The sequence below is a fragment of the Globicephala melas genome, chromosome 8 (genome assembly GCF_963455315.2).
Source record: "Globicephala melas chromosome 8, mGloMel1.2, whole genome shotgun sequence".
Classification (NCBI taxonomy): domain Eukaryota; kingdom Metazoa; phylum Chordata; class Mammalia; order Artiodactyla; family Delphinidae; genus Globicephala; species Globicephala melas.
The window spans coordinates 10,318,902-10,336,707 of record NC_083321.1 but is presented as its reverse complement, the minus strand read 5'-3'; the positions used below and the strand labels follow the sequence as shown (position 1 = coordinate 10,336,707).

The window sequence follows — 17,806 nt, the reverse complement described above, 5'->3', positions numbered from 1 at the left end:
TGGTAACTTGAAACTTTAGAGTTTTGCTAAGTTAAGTTAAAGTTTATTGAATATCTAGAAGTTTATTGACTATCTAGATCGTTTACAAATAAAATAAGATACTGAAACAGTAACATAGGCTTCCCTCTACAGAGAAACTAATAATATTTAGAACTATTAATTGAGACTTTTTAAAATAAGAAAGCACATGTTTTTAGAAATTATAAATAGAGTTAATAAGTTTGCCATTCTACAGAATGCTAATTAAGAGACAGTTCATAATTGCTTACCTCTTAGCTTTTACTAGAAATTAAGGTTTTTAAAGGTTAAAGAACGTAATTAAAATATATAATTAAAACTTCCAAAAATTAATAAGGAAAATATATTTGTGTGCAAAGGAAAAAGAAGGTTTAGGGAATGAAAATGAATTTTGTTAAGGGAAAAGGAAGTAATTTTGTCCTAAAAAGAAGTTACAGAGAGAGAGAGAGAGAGAGAGAGAGAGAGAGATAAAGGGAAAGCATAGGACAAAATCTGAAGGTATAAAAGAAAGTTATAGAAGGTTATCTAGGAAAAGAGTTTTGTATGTGATAAGGACTGGTGAAGACTGGAATGAATTTAATTGGTTGAATGAGTTTTAATATTAAAAATAAGCTGGTACAAAATTAGAATTTGGTTTTCTCTCTCTGTTAAGAGGGGCAAAGTTTTCTTGGAATATTGATCTGCTTCCGATAGCAGAATGTAAAGTTTCTCTACCTTTTAAACAATCTGTTGCAACTTTTTGTATTTGCCTTTGAAATCTTCTATTGTCACTTGATTAAGTGAATAAATATTGTTTCACAGTGACCGATGATCCTATTTGACCAAGTGTTTTGAAATCTTTTGATATCTTTGACAAACTTCCGTGCGAGCATCATGAGGGATGTTACCAGGGAACTCCCAAAGTTCTTTTGACTTCTAGCTAACTTTGGGATACTTCAGAGAATACTAAAACATCTCAAAGAAAGATATTAAACTAATATCTAACATACTATTTCGTATGCTTTGTTTTTTTAAATTTTTTAATTTAATTTTATTTTTATACAGCAGGTTCTTATTAGTTATCTGTTTTATACATATTAGTGTATATATGTCAATCCCAACTACTTGGTATGTTAAATTACAGGGGAAGCATTGTCAACCTTCTTAGCTTATAGTTTATGGGTAATTGTTATTAACATAAATGTTCTAGAAATTATATGAAATTTCTAAAATTTGAATGTAGATATAATGTTACATTATAACATTAATAATTTTATCAGTCATAATATGTTATCAGTCATAATTCTAGTTATTATTTCAATATTCTATGTCACAAATATAACTAAATTTCTCTGACAATTGCATCGTAATCAGGTCTTTAACTATGCCTTTTAAAGTCTCTTGTCATTTATAGATAATTACTGTTTTGCTCTGATGCTTTTGCAAAAATGCTTCATTTTCAAGAAGATTCATAGAAAGGACTTTCTGATAAGTACAGGGTTCTGATAACTTTCAGATTATACTGCTGAATTGGGTAAGAAAGTAAAGAATCCGAATGGAAAATCTCATGGCTTCATAAAACTATGAAGTATCAAGATCAACAAGCGTGACTTTTTGTCTGAAATATTATTGACTTTTAATCTTTGTTTTCCAGATATACGCAAACCTTTCCCCTTAAGCTGTGACTTACAGCAATTTGGTAAATTATACCTTTGTAAGCAGAACTGAAACATTTATCTTTTCTCTCTACCTGATCCCTCCAGAATTTGGAAACTCTTAGTATTCTTATTTTCATGGCAATATGGTTATTTGCATAAGTTCAATAAGAATCTACTCTCCTTATAACAGCACACAATTGGAAACATTCATTATACTATCAAGGCTTTGATTGGAATGTCATAATAGAGAGAGATGTGCATAGGCTCAGATATGACCAGACAGTTTTAAGGAACTAAGATTGACTTTATGGGGCCATAAATCCGTTGAAAAAACAGTCTGGTATCTTGTATACAGGGTCCCCAACAGCCTTATCAGGTGAATAAAGAAAGCCACTTCCTGGCAGATGCAAGGACCTCAAGATATTTTGTACCTCAAGAAGAAAGAGATTCACCCAAATTTATAGGTATTCCAAACAGAATCTGATGGCAAGTCCTTGGCATGTCTTTCCTGGCCTTGAGAGGACTTTTAAAGTTCAAATCTGAGATTCCTTATGAAAAGTTCCAACAAAGCCAATTTAAAAGAGCATATATGATCAATTATGTAAATAATCAGGCCAAGTTTATTGAAACCACACTCATTTTGCAAGCAAATTAGTCTTAATTTGGCTATATTTGGTAGAGATGAAGGTGGTTTTGGAGATAAGAATTATGTTTCAGTAATACCTTTCCGGATATTAAGTTCTAGTGCTGTTAGCGGTCTTTGAGTTTCGGTATTTACTGCCGAAGACTCACTTCCTAGATGGCTCCTTTCTACTAAGTTGCATTATTGTAAGGTTTAATTGAACTTTTAAAAGGACATTCTAATCTTGTTTCTGAAGCTTACCCTAGTTATGTTTGGATGAAGATCAGATGCCCCATGACCTGCAACCAGGAGATTGTGCATACTGGAAAAGACATTATTTAAAGAATTCTCTCCAACCTAGATGAAAGGATCCTTATCAGGTACTCTTAACTAGCTCATGTGCAGTAAAACTGAAGGGAATTGACTCTTGGATTCATCTCCCACTTTAAAAAGGGCCTCTGGGGTCTTCCCTGGTGGCGCAGTGGTTGAGGGTCCGCCTGCCGATGCAGGGGACACGGGTTCGTGCCCCGGTCCGGGAAGATCCCACATGCCGCGGAGCAGCTGGGCCCGTGAGCCATGGCCACTGAGCCTGTGCGTCCGGAGCCTGTGCTCGGCAATGGGAGAGGCCACAATGGTGAGAGGCCCGCGTACCAGAAAAAAACCCCAAAAAAACAAAAGGGCCTCTGTACCAGACTGGTCTATAGAGAGGACTGCTGACCTCAACATCAACTTAAAACGACACTCAGAGGAGAAACTACACCCGCACCAGGAAAAAAAGACAACACCAGAAGTAGACAGCTATTCCAAGATGCTGGGCCTGATCAATTACAGTGTTTTCTTGGTTTCTACAACCGGTACATAACTCCTAGGCAGAGTTTAAAAATCAATCTAATTGTTGGGTTTATGGTCAATTACCTGTGTCCAGTACTTCTGGTTTACCTTGGTGGATATCTCCACTCCAAGGCTCTGATTGAATGGCCCTTAGGAAATTTTTTCTAGAAGAAAGAAGTTATAGTTCCGTTCAGGCCACTCTTGATATTACTAGATGAGACCCCCTCACTTGGCCAATCAATCATACCTGCTCTGACCCTGGCCATAAAATACAAATTTTTTTTTTTTTTTTTTTTTTTTTTTTTACCTTTTAGATTTTTATTAGTAGTTCTCTCTGAAAAATCAAAATAGTTAGCAAATTACTTTAGATTCATCAAGACTGTATATCCTTTGTATTTAGATCTTTAATGATGTACAACATAATACAAAACAAACCAAAGACTAATTTCTATGACTAGGTGTTATTCATTGTGTCATCCTAGAGCAGGGGGCTGGAGGGAGAGGCTGTTCTCCAGGGAGAACTGAGGTGGAGTTAGTGCTGGGTGACTAAATCACAGCCTCTTTCTTCCCCACTTGATGTGCTAGGAAGGGGCCAATGATTTCTTAAACTGACAACTGTTTTCTAGAGCAGGGGGCTCTAAAATCTCGGGTAGCCGAAGACTGTGGTCCAAACCAGGCCAAAAGAAACAGGCTGGGGCAGGGAAGTATGGTAACTGCCTGGCAGAAAAGGCAAACTCAGGGCCCCAAGGGGAAAAGGGCATTCTTTGCACCTCAGAGACATTGCAGAACCAGTGTTAACACTAAGTGACATCGTTAAAGGGGGGAAAAAACAAAACCCTGGAAGAACCTTTCAATTGCACTCAACTTGGATTAGAGGTCAGTCCACCCTTGCAGAGAAGGGAAACATCTAGCCCCAGAGCAGCACTGAGTCTGGCCCTCCCACCTCCTTCTCCCCAACTCCTTTTGGCAGCTGGGACAGGTTTCGGCTGAGGCCATACAGACCCCAGAAAGACCAGAGAAGTCTCTCTGGATGGCCAAGGTGGGAAGGACACTTCTCAGAATACAAATACTTTTACTGTGGAAGGAGCCGGGACAGTTCCGGGGGCATATGCACGCCTAAATCTTCCCCACTTTCTCCCCAGCTCAGGACCTAGGCTCATAGAGACTTGGCAAACACAGTCTCTACACCTGACCTTCCACCCCCAAAAGGAAATCCGGAAGCGTGCCCCTTCTTCCGCACAGGTGGTCTCCTCAGGGCCTTCGGCGGGGGGGGCTCCGTGGCAGGGCCTGGTCTCAGCTGGCTCCCGCCCGAGCCATGAGGTCTTCCAAAGCATTGTCCTGGTCATTGTTGTGTAATAGCAGAACTTCCTTAATATCTTTCAGTTCAAAGCCCATTTCCTTAAATTTGCTCATTAACTGAAGAAACTCCATCATCTTTTCCTCTGAACACTGCTGCATTTCCAGAGCCTCTTCCACTAAAAGAGGGTCAAAGCCCTTCTCACAGAGCTGTCCATGTGCAAAGAGATAGTCGAGAATCTGCTCAATATTCTCTCCTTTCTTCTTCATGGCTTTCAAGACACACTCATATGAGTAGCCCATGCTGACCACCGTCTCCACACAATGCCGCTCACTGGGGGACAGCGTCTGCAGTTCAGAGTAAGCCTGGGGACAGCTGGGAGTGTTGGGCACTTGTGACATTGAGAGATTAGGAGGTGTGACCGTGGGACAGGTATTTGGAGGTGATGATTCTTCTGTGCACACAGACAAGACAGAGAGGGAAGGCATCTGGGAATGGGTGAGGGTTGGCACCTCTGTGCCACTGTCCAAGTTCAAAGCTGAAAGCCCAAGAGCATGATGCCCATTGAGCTCACTGGCACTGCTTTGGGTGGAAGGCTTTAGGGAATTCCGGAACGTGCCACTGCGGAGGCAGGATGTGCTATGGAAAGTGCTTGCCATCTTGGCTGTCTTCTGACTGCTGTCATCAGAGTCAAGTTTGGGGAAGGACAGGGACTTGATATTGCTTACTGCAGGGATGGGGGGAAGGGACACTTTGGAAGACAGCGACATCTTTTCACAGTTGCCCAACTGTGGTAAGGTTATAAAGCCATTGGGTTTGTGAAGAGGCTTGAAATCTAGGGTTGCCCGCTCCAGGGATGCCAGGACCTCCTCATCCTGTAACACAGACCCAGAGCCACCTCTAGGCAAGTTACTGTCCAATAACTGGGCCATAATGGGTCCACTGGTTCCTACCAGAATGTTTCTCAGCTCTTCCTTCTCATCAATAGTTTTTAACTCCAGATTATCAAACGGGTCTTCTTCACACTCAAAGTCAGCAGGATTGAAATCTGCCTTTGTGTGGGGTGGGCTGAGAACTTTCTGTTTTGTGGCACTGCTGCTGACCCGAGTCGGCATGAGGATGCTGTTGTGCTGTAAGCTGGCAAGGATGGGATTGATAGGAGGTGGCATTGTGGCTGTACTGTGAGTCTTGGAGAAGCTCATTTTGCTGTCACCCTCTGGGCCACTCTTAGAATTCACCTTAGCTTCTGCTTCCTCAGCCTTGCGCTCTGCTTCCCACTGGGCTTCTTGGATTTTCTTAATATCTTCAGCCCACTCAATGGTTTTCTTTTCCAAAGAGAAGTCATACTGTACTTCTCTGACAACCTGCAAACAATCAGGCAAGGAGAAGCCAATAGGTAGACCAACTTTAGCTGGTGTTTTGAATTTGTCTCCTATCTTAAATGGGACATCATCAAGGTAACTGAAAGTCCCATGAAAATCTGCACCCAACTTCTTAGAAGCCATTTAGAACCTGAACGCCGGCGCCGCTGTCCCAGAAGCCGAAAGGTGCTGCCGCCGACCGGCCTCCCAGGCTCGGTCCCCGCTGAGCTCCTGACGGCCCCTAGGGAGAGCGAAGACCACCACCTCCAACTCTGCTCTCCCCAGGCCAGGCCGTCACCGTAGCCACCGCCACTGCCACAGCCGCCATGTTGAAGCCCCACAAATTTTTTTTAAAGGTTACTCACTCAAGCTCAATTGGAAAAATGAGCTAAATTTCAGTCAAAAACCATAACCACCTGCTTATTGGGAGAGACTGTCCCTCAATTATGGGATGGATTTTTATGGTTAACACCAGGCTACAGTCGTTTAAATTTAAAAGCCCCCTTATGTTGGGAACAATTAAATTATACTAAGGATAATAAGATTAATAACATTGGGAAATTGGGCTGAGTACCTTATGAACAATGCCAATTTATCATTACCCTTAAATATAGTGACTGGTATGACCAGGGGCTGCACCTAATGAAAGTTCTTAGTTTAAATTCCTACTTCAGACTTTATTAATGCTGCTAGCTATACTACTTGTACTCTGCTTATTCTACAAGATTGTTATTTCTTGTATTACCCAACGTGTAATTGAGCCTCCAACAAAAATAATGATGACTAAGCAACTTGAAACAGTTGACCAAATATATAGTTGTATAAAAAATTAAAATGATGGTAACAGTGTAACTCTAGATACGGGAAGAAGCAACAAGAGAGAATCATTTCCTGAACCATAACAGACTAGTAATACAGGTGGTTCAGATACTTCTATGGCTACAATTAACAGGGTCTAGTCCAGTAATTTCACATTAGGCGGCATATCCACGAAATCCTCGCCTGACCTAGAAATAAGCCTTACTGGCCCCATGGGACAAATTGGTTATGAAATGCCTCCCAAACCTTGGTTAAATGTATGACCACAGGGGGGCACTGTAAAACAAGGAATGCCACTCACCATCCAGTTCCACAAGGCTACTAGGGACTAGTCTACTAGTCCTTAGCTGCTGTACTTGCTGACCTACAGTACACCCTGAAAGGAATTCAGGGTGAAGGACAGGATGATCCACTCTGTGCTTTGAGAAAACAGGCCCTTAGATAGTTAAATATGACAGGAAGATTTTTTATGAACCCAAACTCTTGCATCTTCCCATACTTAGAAAAGCCCTAAAATCATGAACTGAGATACCTGTTCCTCATGGCTAGCAGTAACCTTCTGCTGAGACATATGCTGGATCGCACATACCATTTAGCCAAAGTCACAGATATACTGGCCTCTCCCACTACCTCCTGGGGTCAGTTCCTCAGAGCTATCGAAGGCTGAATTAGACAGCTGGTTCAGGGAGGGAGGGGAAAAAAAGCTCTATTTTAGAGTGTTGAGTTTCAGGAACTGTTTTAACATCAAAGGGGAGCCTGCCTATGGCAACCAATGTGATAGAAGCATTTGGACAGCTACTTGGATGTTTTTAAAAACATGTTCACCCCCCTTACTTCATTGAATCGCCACACCTACTGTGCATTGAAGAGGTATTTTTAGGACCTTCTAGTACTTTATACAGTTAAAAAACAAAATTCAACCCAGTAAATTTCAAAGATCTAATTAGCTATAAAAGATTCATGAATCAGGCAGCATGCCATCTCTCCAAAGGGCTACAGTAAGGGAAGGGTTTTTAAAGGCAGGACATGGAAGTCATAAACAGAAAAAAGGAGATTATTTTAGGCATAGGTAACCTATCCATGGGGAATGAAAGGCGTCTATATAGCAGATTATCTCATCTTCCTTTGGGGGCAAGAGAGAGCCCATGTGACAGATTGCCTCATTGGTGCTGACCAAAAAATTCCTGACCGACTAGTTAAGACTACATTTCTGGGGGAGGTTGAAAGTTCAGCTAGGTCAGGTATTAATCCCCGGTTTGGGGGCTTGTCCTAGCAATGTGACTCCATTTCGAGCCTATAGTTTTCTTTCTAACAATAGCAAAGTTGAAACAAGGAGATCCAGAGAGATGAAGTGACCTGCTAGAATCACAAAGCAGACCAGAGATCACTTCATTCCAAATCCCCTGGCGTTCCCCCTCATAATGCTGCCTTTTTATATATATATATATATATATATATATAGAAATGGGTCTGGGAGTAGGTTCCCTTCCCTTTCTAAAATTCGGAGAACATTTAGCAGCCATCTGCAGAGTTTGGGTGTGGAAATGCTCTCAGAAGGAAAGGATGCATTTTCCCGGTTGTGCGCCTCTTACTGCTCCTCTAACACCCTTTCCCTTTGTGCTTTTTTAGCGCGAAAAGTTTCTCAAAAGACCAGGTGCTCTGAGGCGCCTCTAGAACTACATTTCCCACAATGCCCCAGGAGGCACCACGTAGCTGGAGAACTACATTCCCCGAAATGCCAAGGGGCCTTTTAGAGGCGGATAAGCTTCCACTCCAAATCCAAAGATCCAGTTTATCCACGCTATAGGCCAGATATAGTCACCTCTTTCCCCTTTCCTGCCAGAGACTTCCGTTCCCAGCTCGAACTTCCGATCCCATTCTTCTCTCCGTGGGAATGCTTGGGGAAAAAAGGTAATCAGAGGGTAGGGCGCATGCGCTGACCGGCACCAGGTTTGGGCTGTGAGGGAGGCCTGCGGGTCCGTGGGCGCATCCCGCCTCGCGCGTGCGCAGACGATAAACCAACGCCCCAGTATTGAGGCGCGGCTTTAGTGGCGCGGTTTTAGTGGCGCGTTTTAGTGAAGTTGCACGTGAAGAACAGCTGTGGCCGGAGCCCGGTGAGTGCGACCCGAGACCGGGGCTCCGGGGCTGTACCCGGGACTGGGTTGCGGCGGCGGCCGCTACAGGCGGGACCAGGGCGGAGCCGCGAGGCCTGGCGAGCACCAGTAGAGAGGGCTCCGACGTCGCGCGGCGGGGAGATTAACTGGGGACTCGGATCCTCGTTGCTATGCAACAGGGGGCGTCGTTAGTAGGTAACAGGGGAGGCGCGTGTTTCCGGGGAGAAGAGTTCCCAGCGCTGCGCCGAGATCCGGTCAAGGCCGGGTGGTTGTCAGGCTGGGGGACGAGGCCAGCGCTGAGCCCCTCGCCCCCGACTCCCGCCCACGGCCCAGCCTCCCGCGGCCCCGCTCCGAGCCCTTTGGGATACCCCGAACCCCTGGGCCGCGCCGCATCCCTTGCCGGTGACGCCACCCAGCAAGCTTGGCAGGGGACACGCGGTTCGAAATAGCACATGCACGCCACTGACACCCTGTCTCGGGGAGGCTGGGTCCTGGGGAAGGCGTCGTGCGCCTGGGAGGCTGCCCCTTTGCCTGTCGCCCGGCCCCCAAACAGTTGCTGGGCAGCAGCAGCTGTCAGGGGTTTAGCGGGGGGCTGCCCCCACCTGCTGGGACGCTGACTTCATTCTTCTCAGGGGCAGCTTCACCCGGTCTAGCAGCTTCCTTTCCACGCAGCTGTGCTTTTCGGGTGGCCGCTGCATATTTGGATCAACTTTAAAATAGCCTCCTCTCCGCACCTCTCCATGGCTCTCCATTGCCACCCTCACCGCTTCTTGGCGGGCTTCTAATACTCATTTAACAAGCATTTATTAGTCATTGTTCTGTGCTAGGCGCTGGAGATTACAAGAAAAGTTAAGCCTGACGAGGAGGTGCTCAAAGTCTAATGGGGGAGCCAGGCATAGAAACTGGTAAATGATGCTACAATGCAGTGAGTGGTATATTGGCAATTTGTGTACTGCAACGTTCCTATAGATGTTTTCAGTTTACAAAGTTCTTGCAGAAACATGTTAACTCCTTGCGGTAACTCATAACCTTGCTTAACCCCATTTTACATTTGAGGAGACTGAAACTCAGACAGGTTAAGTGATAAGACAGAAGGTAGTGGCTTTTAGTGTGTGGCAAAATTGAGCTTGGGACAGAAGGAAGTCTAGAGTTCTCTGCCCAATGCTGCACTCTGGGGGCTTTGCCCGAAGTAGACTCTTCCCTGTGCTGTGGACCATTTGTGGCAGCTGTCCCGTTATGCATCAGAAATCCCCGGGGAGCTCTAAAAACAAAAGCCTGAGCCCCGTCTCTGGGGAGGGTCGGAGTAAGGAAGCCCCGGGGTGGGGTGGGGCAGACCCTCTAGCTTAAACCGGCTCAGGCCCTTCTGATGGGCAACCGGAGTCGAGAACCGCTGCTCCAAAGGGGCAAGTTCCTCAATAATGGGGAAATCAGAGCCGGCAGAGGGTACTAAGTCAGCTGCCCCTCCTGCCACGTCGTGATTCATAGCGCAAGAGGAAGCTACCGGAGGAAGGAGCCTTGGCAGGGGGAGTGGGGACCGCCCCCCACCCTGCCCTCTTAGCAAACCACAGCTAAACATATGTGGCTCCGCACTACCATAGTTCAGTTTCCCCGGCTCAGCCCGTCCCTTCCTGAGCCCCGTTGCAGCTGCCTGAACAAAAGTGGCAGGTCTAGTCCCAATTTTCTGCTGTCCTCATACGTCTCGCTGTAGAGCCATGACGTGTGAGCCCAGCAGGTGGGTCATCTTCTGGTGGGTGGCCTCCTCGTGGGAGTCTGGGTAGTTAGTCCTCTAACTTTGTGTTTGTTGATTTGGGGGCAGGACTTGAAGCACCTTGAGGGAAGGGACCATGTCTTACTGAGGCAGAGTGGAGGTGTGGAAGGAGCGAAAGGGCAAGGTTTAGATCCTGGGTTCTGGAGTCAAGTCCCAGTCCCGATGCGTGTACTTTAACAAGTCACTTGATGTCTCCAAGCCATTGTTTTCTGAGTAAAACGTGGAGAGTAGCAGTATCTTATACGATTCTTGTAAGAGTTAAATGAGGTGGTGAAAGAACAAGCGCTTTGTAAATTATAAAGCAACACACACACTATACACACCACACACACTATACACACCACACACACACAGTTTGTTGTGGTTGTTGAGTGCCTGCTATTTTTCTGAGGTCAGGCATTGCAGGAGGTGAAGACGTTTAAGACATCCTTCCTCTCAGAGCTCAAGACTGCTTCGGCTCCTGACTACCATGGCTTCTCTTTGTTAAAAGTATTTGATCGGGGCTTCCCTGGTGGCGCAGTGGTTGAGAGTCCGCCTGCCGATGCAGGCGACACGGGTTCGTGCCCTGGTCCAGGAGGATCCCACATGCCGCGGAGCGGCTGGGCCCGTGAGCCATGGCCGCTGAGCCTGCGCGTCCGGAGCCTGTGCTCCGCAATGGGAGAGGCCACGACAGTGAGAGGCCCGCGTACCGCAAAAAAAAAAAAGTATTTGATGGGGCTGAAGTGAGGAGGCGTAATGGCGGTGGGTTAGACTCTTGCTGAAGAATGAGAAAGATGTTGTAAAGCAGACACTAACACACCATTGTAAAGCAATTATACTCCAATAAAGATGTTAAAAAAAAAAGAAATGAGAAAGAATCCTGTTAAAGCAAACAATTGGATGAAAGGGACGAGCCAGGAATCTGCTCTCTTATCTGCAAAGGGCACACTCCAGAATCCTGTTAGATTTGGTTTCCGGTGCCCTTTGGAAGGTCAGCTGGCATTGCCATGCCAGCCTCCCTGTGGAGAGTTTATTTCAAGGTCCCCCAGCTCCCCTCGACTGGAGCAAACGGCCGCCTGAAAGTCGAGGCTGGCAAAGAATGCAGAAGTCTGCCAAGGGGGCAGCAGCTCATGTCACCCTGACCTTCCAGAAAGGAGGACACGACATCTGATCCCTCCTGGTGGAGGTCCTTGGATATAGAAGCCACCCAATATAGCAACCCTGCTCTTTATGTCCCCAGTGTGGTCATGACCCAGATAGACCAGGAACTGACCCATGCTTTCCTCGTCTCTGACCACGGGCAGGCAGGAACCATCTGGTTCTCGATTTGTGCCAAAAGGAGGAGAAGGCTTCCCAGCCTGAGGTCGTTCCCTATGAACTGCATGTTTTGCAGCCCTGCTTTACCTACAGGCCTCAGGAGGGACTTAGAGCAGCTGTTTCTGGGCCAGAAAGTGCCCCGAGTGTGATATTTTTATAACCCCTTCTTGGACCCTGCTCCTTCCCACTAAACAAGAATGGGAACATCTTCTCTTCGCTCTCCTCCATCCTGATGGCTCCAGATTTCTGGCCGACTCCCGTAGTGCCCTGGTAACTACAAAAACTTCAAACACCTGGCTGTTCCTACCTCAGCGACATGGCTTAGCCTCTCCGCTCATCAGGTCTGAATCACAGAAACACCCTGGAACTGCAGGTTCATCTCTGAGCCTGGAAAAGAATGGGATTTGCTGGTGCCATTTGACTTTTCTCAAGCGTGGTGGCAAATAGAAGTTGGAACTGAAAACGTTTTTCTTGGCCGAATCCAGCGTAGGTACTTCAATGAGTCGATACTTGTTGGGTCTTAATTTGCCTACAGTATCCCATTACAGATGAGATCAGAGCACAGAGTGGTTAAGTGAATTGTCACCAGTAATTCATGGAGTGGATTGGTAGATGTCAAGTCTGTTTTAGCTCATGAATAATCTATTGTAGGACTTTCCAAGTCGCTTCTGAGACTGAAGTTGGAGAGGATACAACGCAGGGCTATGTGTGAGCGGGTCTGATGTCAGATGCACCTGGATTCAAATCCTGGCTCTCCCGCTTACTACTTATCCTCCCTCAGTTTCTTCATCAGGAAAATGGGGGATAAGAACAACACCTAACTGATGGGTTGTTGTGAGGATTAAACGAGCTAGGTGACGCATGGTTAAATTGTTGTTAATAATAATAATATCTTTCCGTAAAAGTTGTGCTTTAACTTCTTGCCTCCGTTGGGGCCTGGGGAGTTGAGGTCATCTCTGTATCAGTGGGTCTCAACTTTGCACAGCGGAATCCCCTGGGGCGCTTTTGCAGGTCAAAGCCCAGGCCACACCCAGATGGTGACATCAGAAGCTTGGGGCTTGGGGCAGAGGTATCAGAACTTTGTGAAGCTTCCAGGTGATTCCAACGAGCAACCACCTTCACTTCTGCGTTTTGGAAGTGGAAGCTTGGGTTTAACTCCTGGCCTTTGTCCTTGGGTAAATGCTGAATTCCTAAGTCTCAGTTTCTTCTCCTCTCTCCCCTTAGCGAGGAGGATAACGCCCACCTCACATGATGGTCCTGCAGAGCAAATGACCTATGTGCAGTGGGTTCTTATTTGAGCACCTGAGCCCTTTTCTTTACATCGTTATAGAGCGGTAATCCTATTCGAGTGCTATGTTTTAAGGTTTTTTTAAAATATAAATATCAGCTTTATCTTAAGTAGATTATAACCTCCTTGAGGACAAAGCTGTATAGTCTTTTTAATAAATTTATTTATTTGTTTGTTTTTATTTTTGGCTGCATTTGGGTCTTCGTTGCTGCGCGTGGGCTTTCTCTAGTTACGGTGAGCAGGGCTACTCTTTGTTGCGGTGCCAGGGCTTCTCATTGTTGTGGCTTCTCTTGTTGCAGAGCACGGGCTCTAGGCGCATGGGCTTCAGGCTTCACAACAGTGGTTGTGGCTCGTGGGCTCTAGAGCACAGGCTCAGTAGTTGTGGCACACGGGCTTAGTTGCTCTGCGGCATGTGGGATCTTCCTGGGCCAGGCATGGAACCCATGTCCCCTGCATTGGCAGGTGGATTCTTAACCACTGCGCCGCCAGGAAAGCCCAAAGCCATATAGTCTTATAATTTTTTTTTTTATACCCAAAGCACCTAAGACACAAAGGCAGGCCTTCGGGGTTTTAGAACTGGAATAAGCCTTAGAGAGATCTTCTCATCCACCTTAAGGCATTGACTGATACTTGCTGGCTAGTTAATATGCAAGTGGTAAAGAACGTACGAGAGGAACCCATGAATGAGATGGTTGTGCCCATCTGAGTTCTGCCTTTGTCAGCTAACAGGGAGGGGCGGTGGGGGGTGCTGGGGCCCGTCATGCTTGGGACAGTGGGTTTCTCGGCCGGTTCGGGCCCTCCGCTCACCCCATGCTTCTTCTCTGGCAGACCCAGCCATGGCAGGCTCAGGCAGCAGTTCACCACGGGGCAAGCATCTGTTCAAAGTCGTCCTGATGTTCCTAGCGGCCCTCGTCCTCTTCCACTCAGCGTCATCCCAGTCCCATCGAGACTTCGTGCCACCAGGCCAGCAGAAGAGGGAGGCCCCAGTTGATCTCCTGAGCCAGATAGGTCGATCTGTGCGGGGAACCTTGGATGCCTGGATTGGGCCAGAAACCACGCACCTAGTTTCTGAGGTAAGGAAGGTGTTCCCTGCTGTGGCTACGCGCACTGAGGACAGAGGAGCCGTTGTTCGTGGAGAGAGCCCCCAGTTCCACAGAATGAAGCCAGACAGCCCCGGCCTTTTGCACTCTCATTGTTTCATTCCTACCCCAGGGCCTTTAGCTCCACCCCCATCTTTGCCTTATTCCTGCCCTTTCTTGCCAGAAAGGCTGGGAAATGAGCCATCTTTATCAACCTACGTCACCGGTGACTATAGAGTCTGGCTTTGGTCTAAATCTGACCTAGAGGCTTAAATTGGCAAAATATCAAGACCTGAGTTCATTCTTTCACCTTCAGAGGTGGCGGTGAGGGTGACTCGGGGTTCTTAGGCAGGGCTGTCTCTTCTGCCTGATGGCGTCCCAAGCCTGCTGGTGTATACTTCTGATAGGTCGTCCTAAACGGCTGAAACAATCATTTATAAAATGCATAATATAGAAGAGCTGATTGACTTCTTTTTCACTGAAACATCCTAGCCCTCCACTGCTGTTACTTCACACACCTTCATGATTCCCTGGGAGGCTAGGAGGACCCCAGTTTTACAGGGTGACTACTCCAGGGATTGGATGGTCACCCCCACATGCCCACGTTCACCCACTACTACCGCCAAAGTATTCCAGCACATCAGTTGAATTAGGGCCCAAGTGTCCTGGGTTCCAGTTCAGACAGGAAGGAGAAATGGCCCACCGTCCATCCCCATGCACTGGACGGTGGCTGTGGAAGGGACCCCTGAGAGGCAGGTGGAGATGTTCGTGGGCAGCGGTGGTGAGACTCAGAAGAGAAGAGCATCAGTAATCACGGACTCAACTCATGCTCTGCTCTTCCCACAGACCTTGGCTCAGGTGATGTGGGCGGTCTCATCGGCCATCTCTGTGGCCTTCTTCACGCTGTCTGGGGTTGCCGCACAGCTGCTGAATGCCTTGGGGCTGGAAGGTGAGTGGCAGAGAATGGTTAGGTCAGCTGGAGCTTAGCCTGTCCCTTCCTGTTTGTGGGAATTTATCTTTTCAGGGTCTAGACTTTTCCCCGGCTGCTCAGCATCTCCCAGGTCTCCCCAGAGATGAGCATAAGAGCAGGCTGCTAACGGCCGCCTCGTGCTAAGCCATAACATCTCATCTAACTGTCACCCACAGCCCAGAGCGTTACTCCCATTTCATAGATGCAGCAGACTCAACCAGGGGAAGTAGTCTACCCACAGTCAGCTGGGACCGGAGCTGAGATTTAAGCTCCACGACCCCGTGGGAAAGGAGTTTTCCTTGGCGAGGGGGTTTGGCTCCTCCCGCCTTTGGTTCTTGACCAAACCTCTCCTTTCGCAGCACCAGGTGGGCTGATTCTGTGACTCTCTCCCCTTCCAGGAGATCACCTCACCCAGGGCCTGAAGCTCAGCCCCAGCCAAGTCCAGACCTTCCTGCTGTGGGGAGCGGGGGCCCTGGTTGCCTATTGGCTGCTGTCCCTGCTCCTCGGCTTGGTCTTGGCCTTGCTGGGGCGGATCCTGTGGGGCCTGAAGCTTGCCCTCTTCCTGGCCGCTTTTGTGGCCCTGGTGAGGTCAGTGCCCGACCCTTCCACCCGGGCCTTGCTCCTCCTGGCCTTGCTGACGCTCTACGCCCTGCTGAGCCGGCTCACTGGCACCCGGGCCTCGGGGGCCCAGCTGGAGGCCAAGGTGCGGGGGCTGGAGCGCCAGGTGGAAGAGCTGCGCTGGCGGCAGAGGCGAGCGGCCAAGGGGCCCCGGAGCGTGGAGGAGGAGTGAGAAGGACGCCGGACGCTGCCACCTTCGTCATACCAAAGAGCCGAGCTGCTTCTGGGTCGCACAGCCCTCCTCCCAGCCCCCTGCCCCTTTCTTGCTCTGTCTCCGAACGCTGTCTCTGCACCAGCCGCCTTAGCCGAGAGAGAGAGAAAGACCACCCCGCACTGGTCCTCAGGGGCCCTGTCCTCTGTGGTTCTCTGTCTGGGGTTGGTTCTCCTCACCCTTTCTCTGCTCCCCCCTGTCTCAGCCAGGGGAAGGTGGGGGGCCTCCCACCAGCTTCTGCACCTCCTCTCGGCAGACACCTCTGATCACTGCCAGGGGCCTCCTGTGACTCAGCGGCTGCCTTGCCTTCCTCCGACGCTCTTGCTCTCCTGTCCTTCTCTAGCTCCTCCCCTGCCAAGTCCCCAGCTTCCTTCCTGCTTGTCTTCTCCTTCTAGCCCTGTACTCCAACCAAACCACAGTCCCTCAGGGCATGCTCCTGTCCCCTTCATTGCCCAGCGTGGGGAAGAGGCAGGGCATTTGGGGCCTGAGGGGAAGGGAAGTGGGCCGGGATGTACATTGAATCTGTTACAAGTGCCTTAATCCGAGCCAGCAGGGCCCTCCGCTTGCCCGCTGCCGTACTGTATGTAGGAAACTGCCCTGTAGCTGCTTTGTGTCAAGAGGAAAGTGGTTCCTCTCAGAATCTTGATTTCCCTTCAGCCAGAGCAAAAGATGACTGCTTCGTAGGCTCGTGCCTGCAAGTAGGACCCTGCGGTGGCCATGAGATCCCCTGTGGGGGTTTCAGAGACCCTGAAGGAGGAAGGAGGGTTCATTGTCCTGTCTGCGCAGCTCCGGGCAGTTCTCCATCTCTCTCTCCATCACTGCCACCAGGGAGTCCGCTGATGAGTTGCCTAGGAGGAGCGCAGAGCAGACAGCAGAGATGCGCCTCACAGCCCTTTCCCTTCTCATGCTCTGCGGCTGCACCCTCCCCACCAGGGCGCTCACGCTTCCTTCGAGGCTTTGGTGGAGGTGGGTGGCCTCCTTTGCCAGGCCCCACATGTGATGTGAAGAGTAGAGAAATGCCCAGTTCTTACTGTTGAGGTTGGAGATGGAATCACAGCTGCAGTGAAATATATTTTTATCAGCGCTTGGTTGGTTTTAAATAAAGTGCACGCTATTTTATTATCTAGTTCCGGATCAGATGTATTTGCTCAAAGTCTGGCTTGCTTTGAGTGCCTTCTCTCCAGCTAAACCCATTTCTGTGGAGCTGCTCAGCTTTCACGACTTCTCCCTGCAGGTGTCAGGTAGTGTGAAGCCGGGAGAAAGGAAGGGAGTGCGGGAGAAAGGAAAGGAGTGCGAAAGAAGGCTGGTACCAGTCACCCTTCCCTCCAGGGGTGTGAGGAATGAGGAGGGCACGCGCCCCCATTACCAAACTTCCAGGACTGACCAGCTCTGTGGCAATAGTGTTCTTGTGGGGGAGGGGGAGGAGGGTACCCCGTCCAGCCCTGTGTGCAGGAGTGGCGAAGGCTGGCCCCCAGCCAGAGAGAGGCTTGCCTGCCCTCCCTGCTTCCCCGCCAGACAGGAGTTCTTCGCCGCGGTTCTCAACCCGGTGCATAGATTGGATCAGGCATTTCGGGGAGGGGCCTGAGTGTGGTTTTTCCTTTTTAAGCCGCCCAGGAAAGGCTAACGTGCAGCCAGGTGCCCCGCTCTGGACCTCTCCTAAGGCTGCCTGGCGGGCAAGGCTGCGCCCAGAGGCCGGACCTGGGAGGCAGGCCTTCCCTCAGCAAAGAGAGCAGCCCTCCCTCTTCATAGACCCACAGGTTTCTCCCAGGGATGGGGCTGCCTGCATCTGGGGCTCTTCCTCTGTCAGAGTAGTTGTCACCTGGCCCTCCTGGCCCCTCTCATCCCCTCTCCACCCCCGAGCTCGGTTCTCTACGTCC

General features: G+C 48.6%; 2 protein-coding genes across 5 annotated transcripts; one reads left to right on the top strand and one right to left on the bottom strand.

Moving 5' to 3' along the window:
- Positions 1-3,420: 3,420 nt before the first annotated feature.
- LOC115839693 (ubiquitin-associated protein 1) lies at positions 3,421-6,049 on the bottom strand. Of its 2 annotated transcripts, XM_060303157.1 has the most exons (2): positions 4,828-6,049; positions 3,421-4,644 (listed from the first exon to the last, which is right to left on the bottom strand). In XM_060303157.1, exons 1-2 carry the CDS (start codon positions 5,908-5,910, stop codon positions 4,402-4,404), a joined length of 1,326 nt encoding a protein of 441 aa, XP_060159140.1. In that variant the 5' UTR covers positions 5,911-6,049; the 3' UTR covers positions 3,421-4,401. The 2 variants fall into 2 exon arrangements, with proteins under 2 accessions (XP_060159140.1, XP_060159139.1); XM_060303156.1 differs by having other exon boundaries at positions 3,421-6,049.
- Positions 6,050-8,351: 2,302 nt separating this feature from the next.
- On the top strand, positions 8,352-17,055 carry TMEM109 (transmembrane protein 109). Of its 3 annotated transcripts, none has more exons than XM_030849336.3 (4): positions 8,352-8,496; positions 13,880-14,124; positions 14,977-15,079; positions 15,499-17,055. In XM_030849336.3, exons 2-4 carry the CDS (start codon positions 13,888-13,890, stop codon positions 15,888-15,890), a joined length of 732 nt encoding a protein of 243 aa, XP_030705196.2. In that variant the 5' UTR covers positions 8,352-8,496; positions 13,880-13,887; the 3' UTR covers positions 15,891-17,055. The 3 variants fall into 3 exon arrangements, with proteins under 3 accessions (XP_030705196.2, XP_030705195.2, XP_030705194.2); XM_030849335.2 differs by lacking the exon at positions 8,352-8,496 and adding an exon at positions 8,548-8,699; XM_030849334.3 differs by lacking the exon at positions 8,352-8,496 and adding an exon at positions 8,737-8,894.
- The last annotated feature ends 751 nt before the right edge of the window (positions 17,056-17,806 follow it).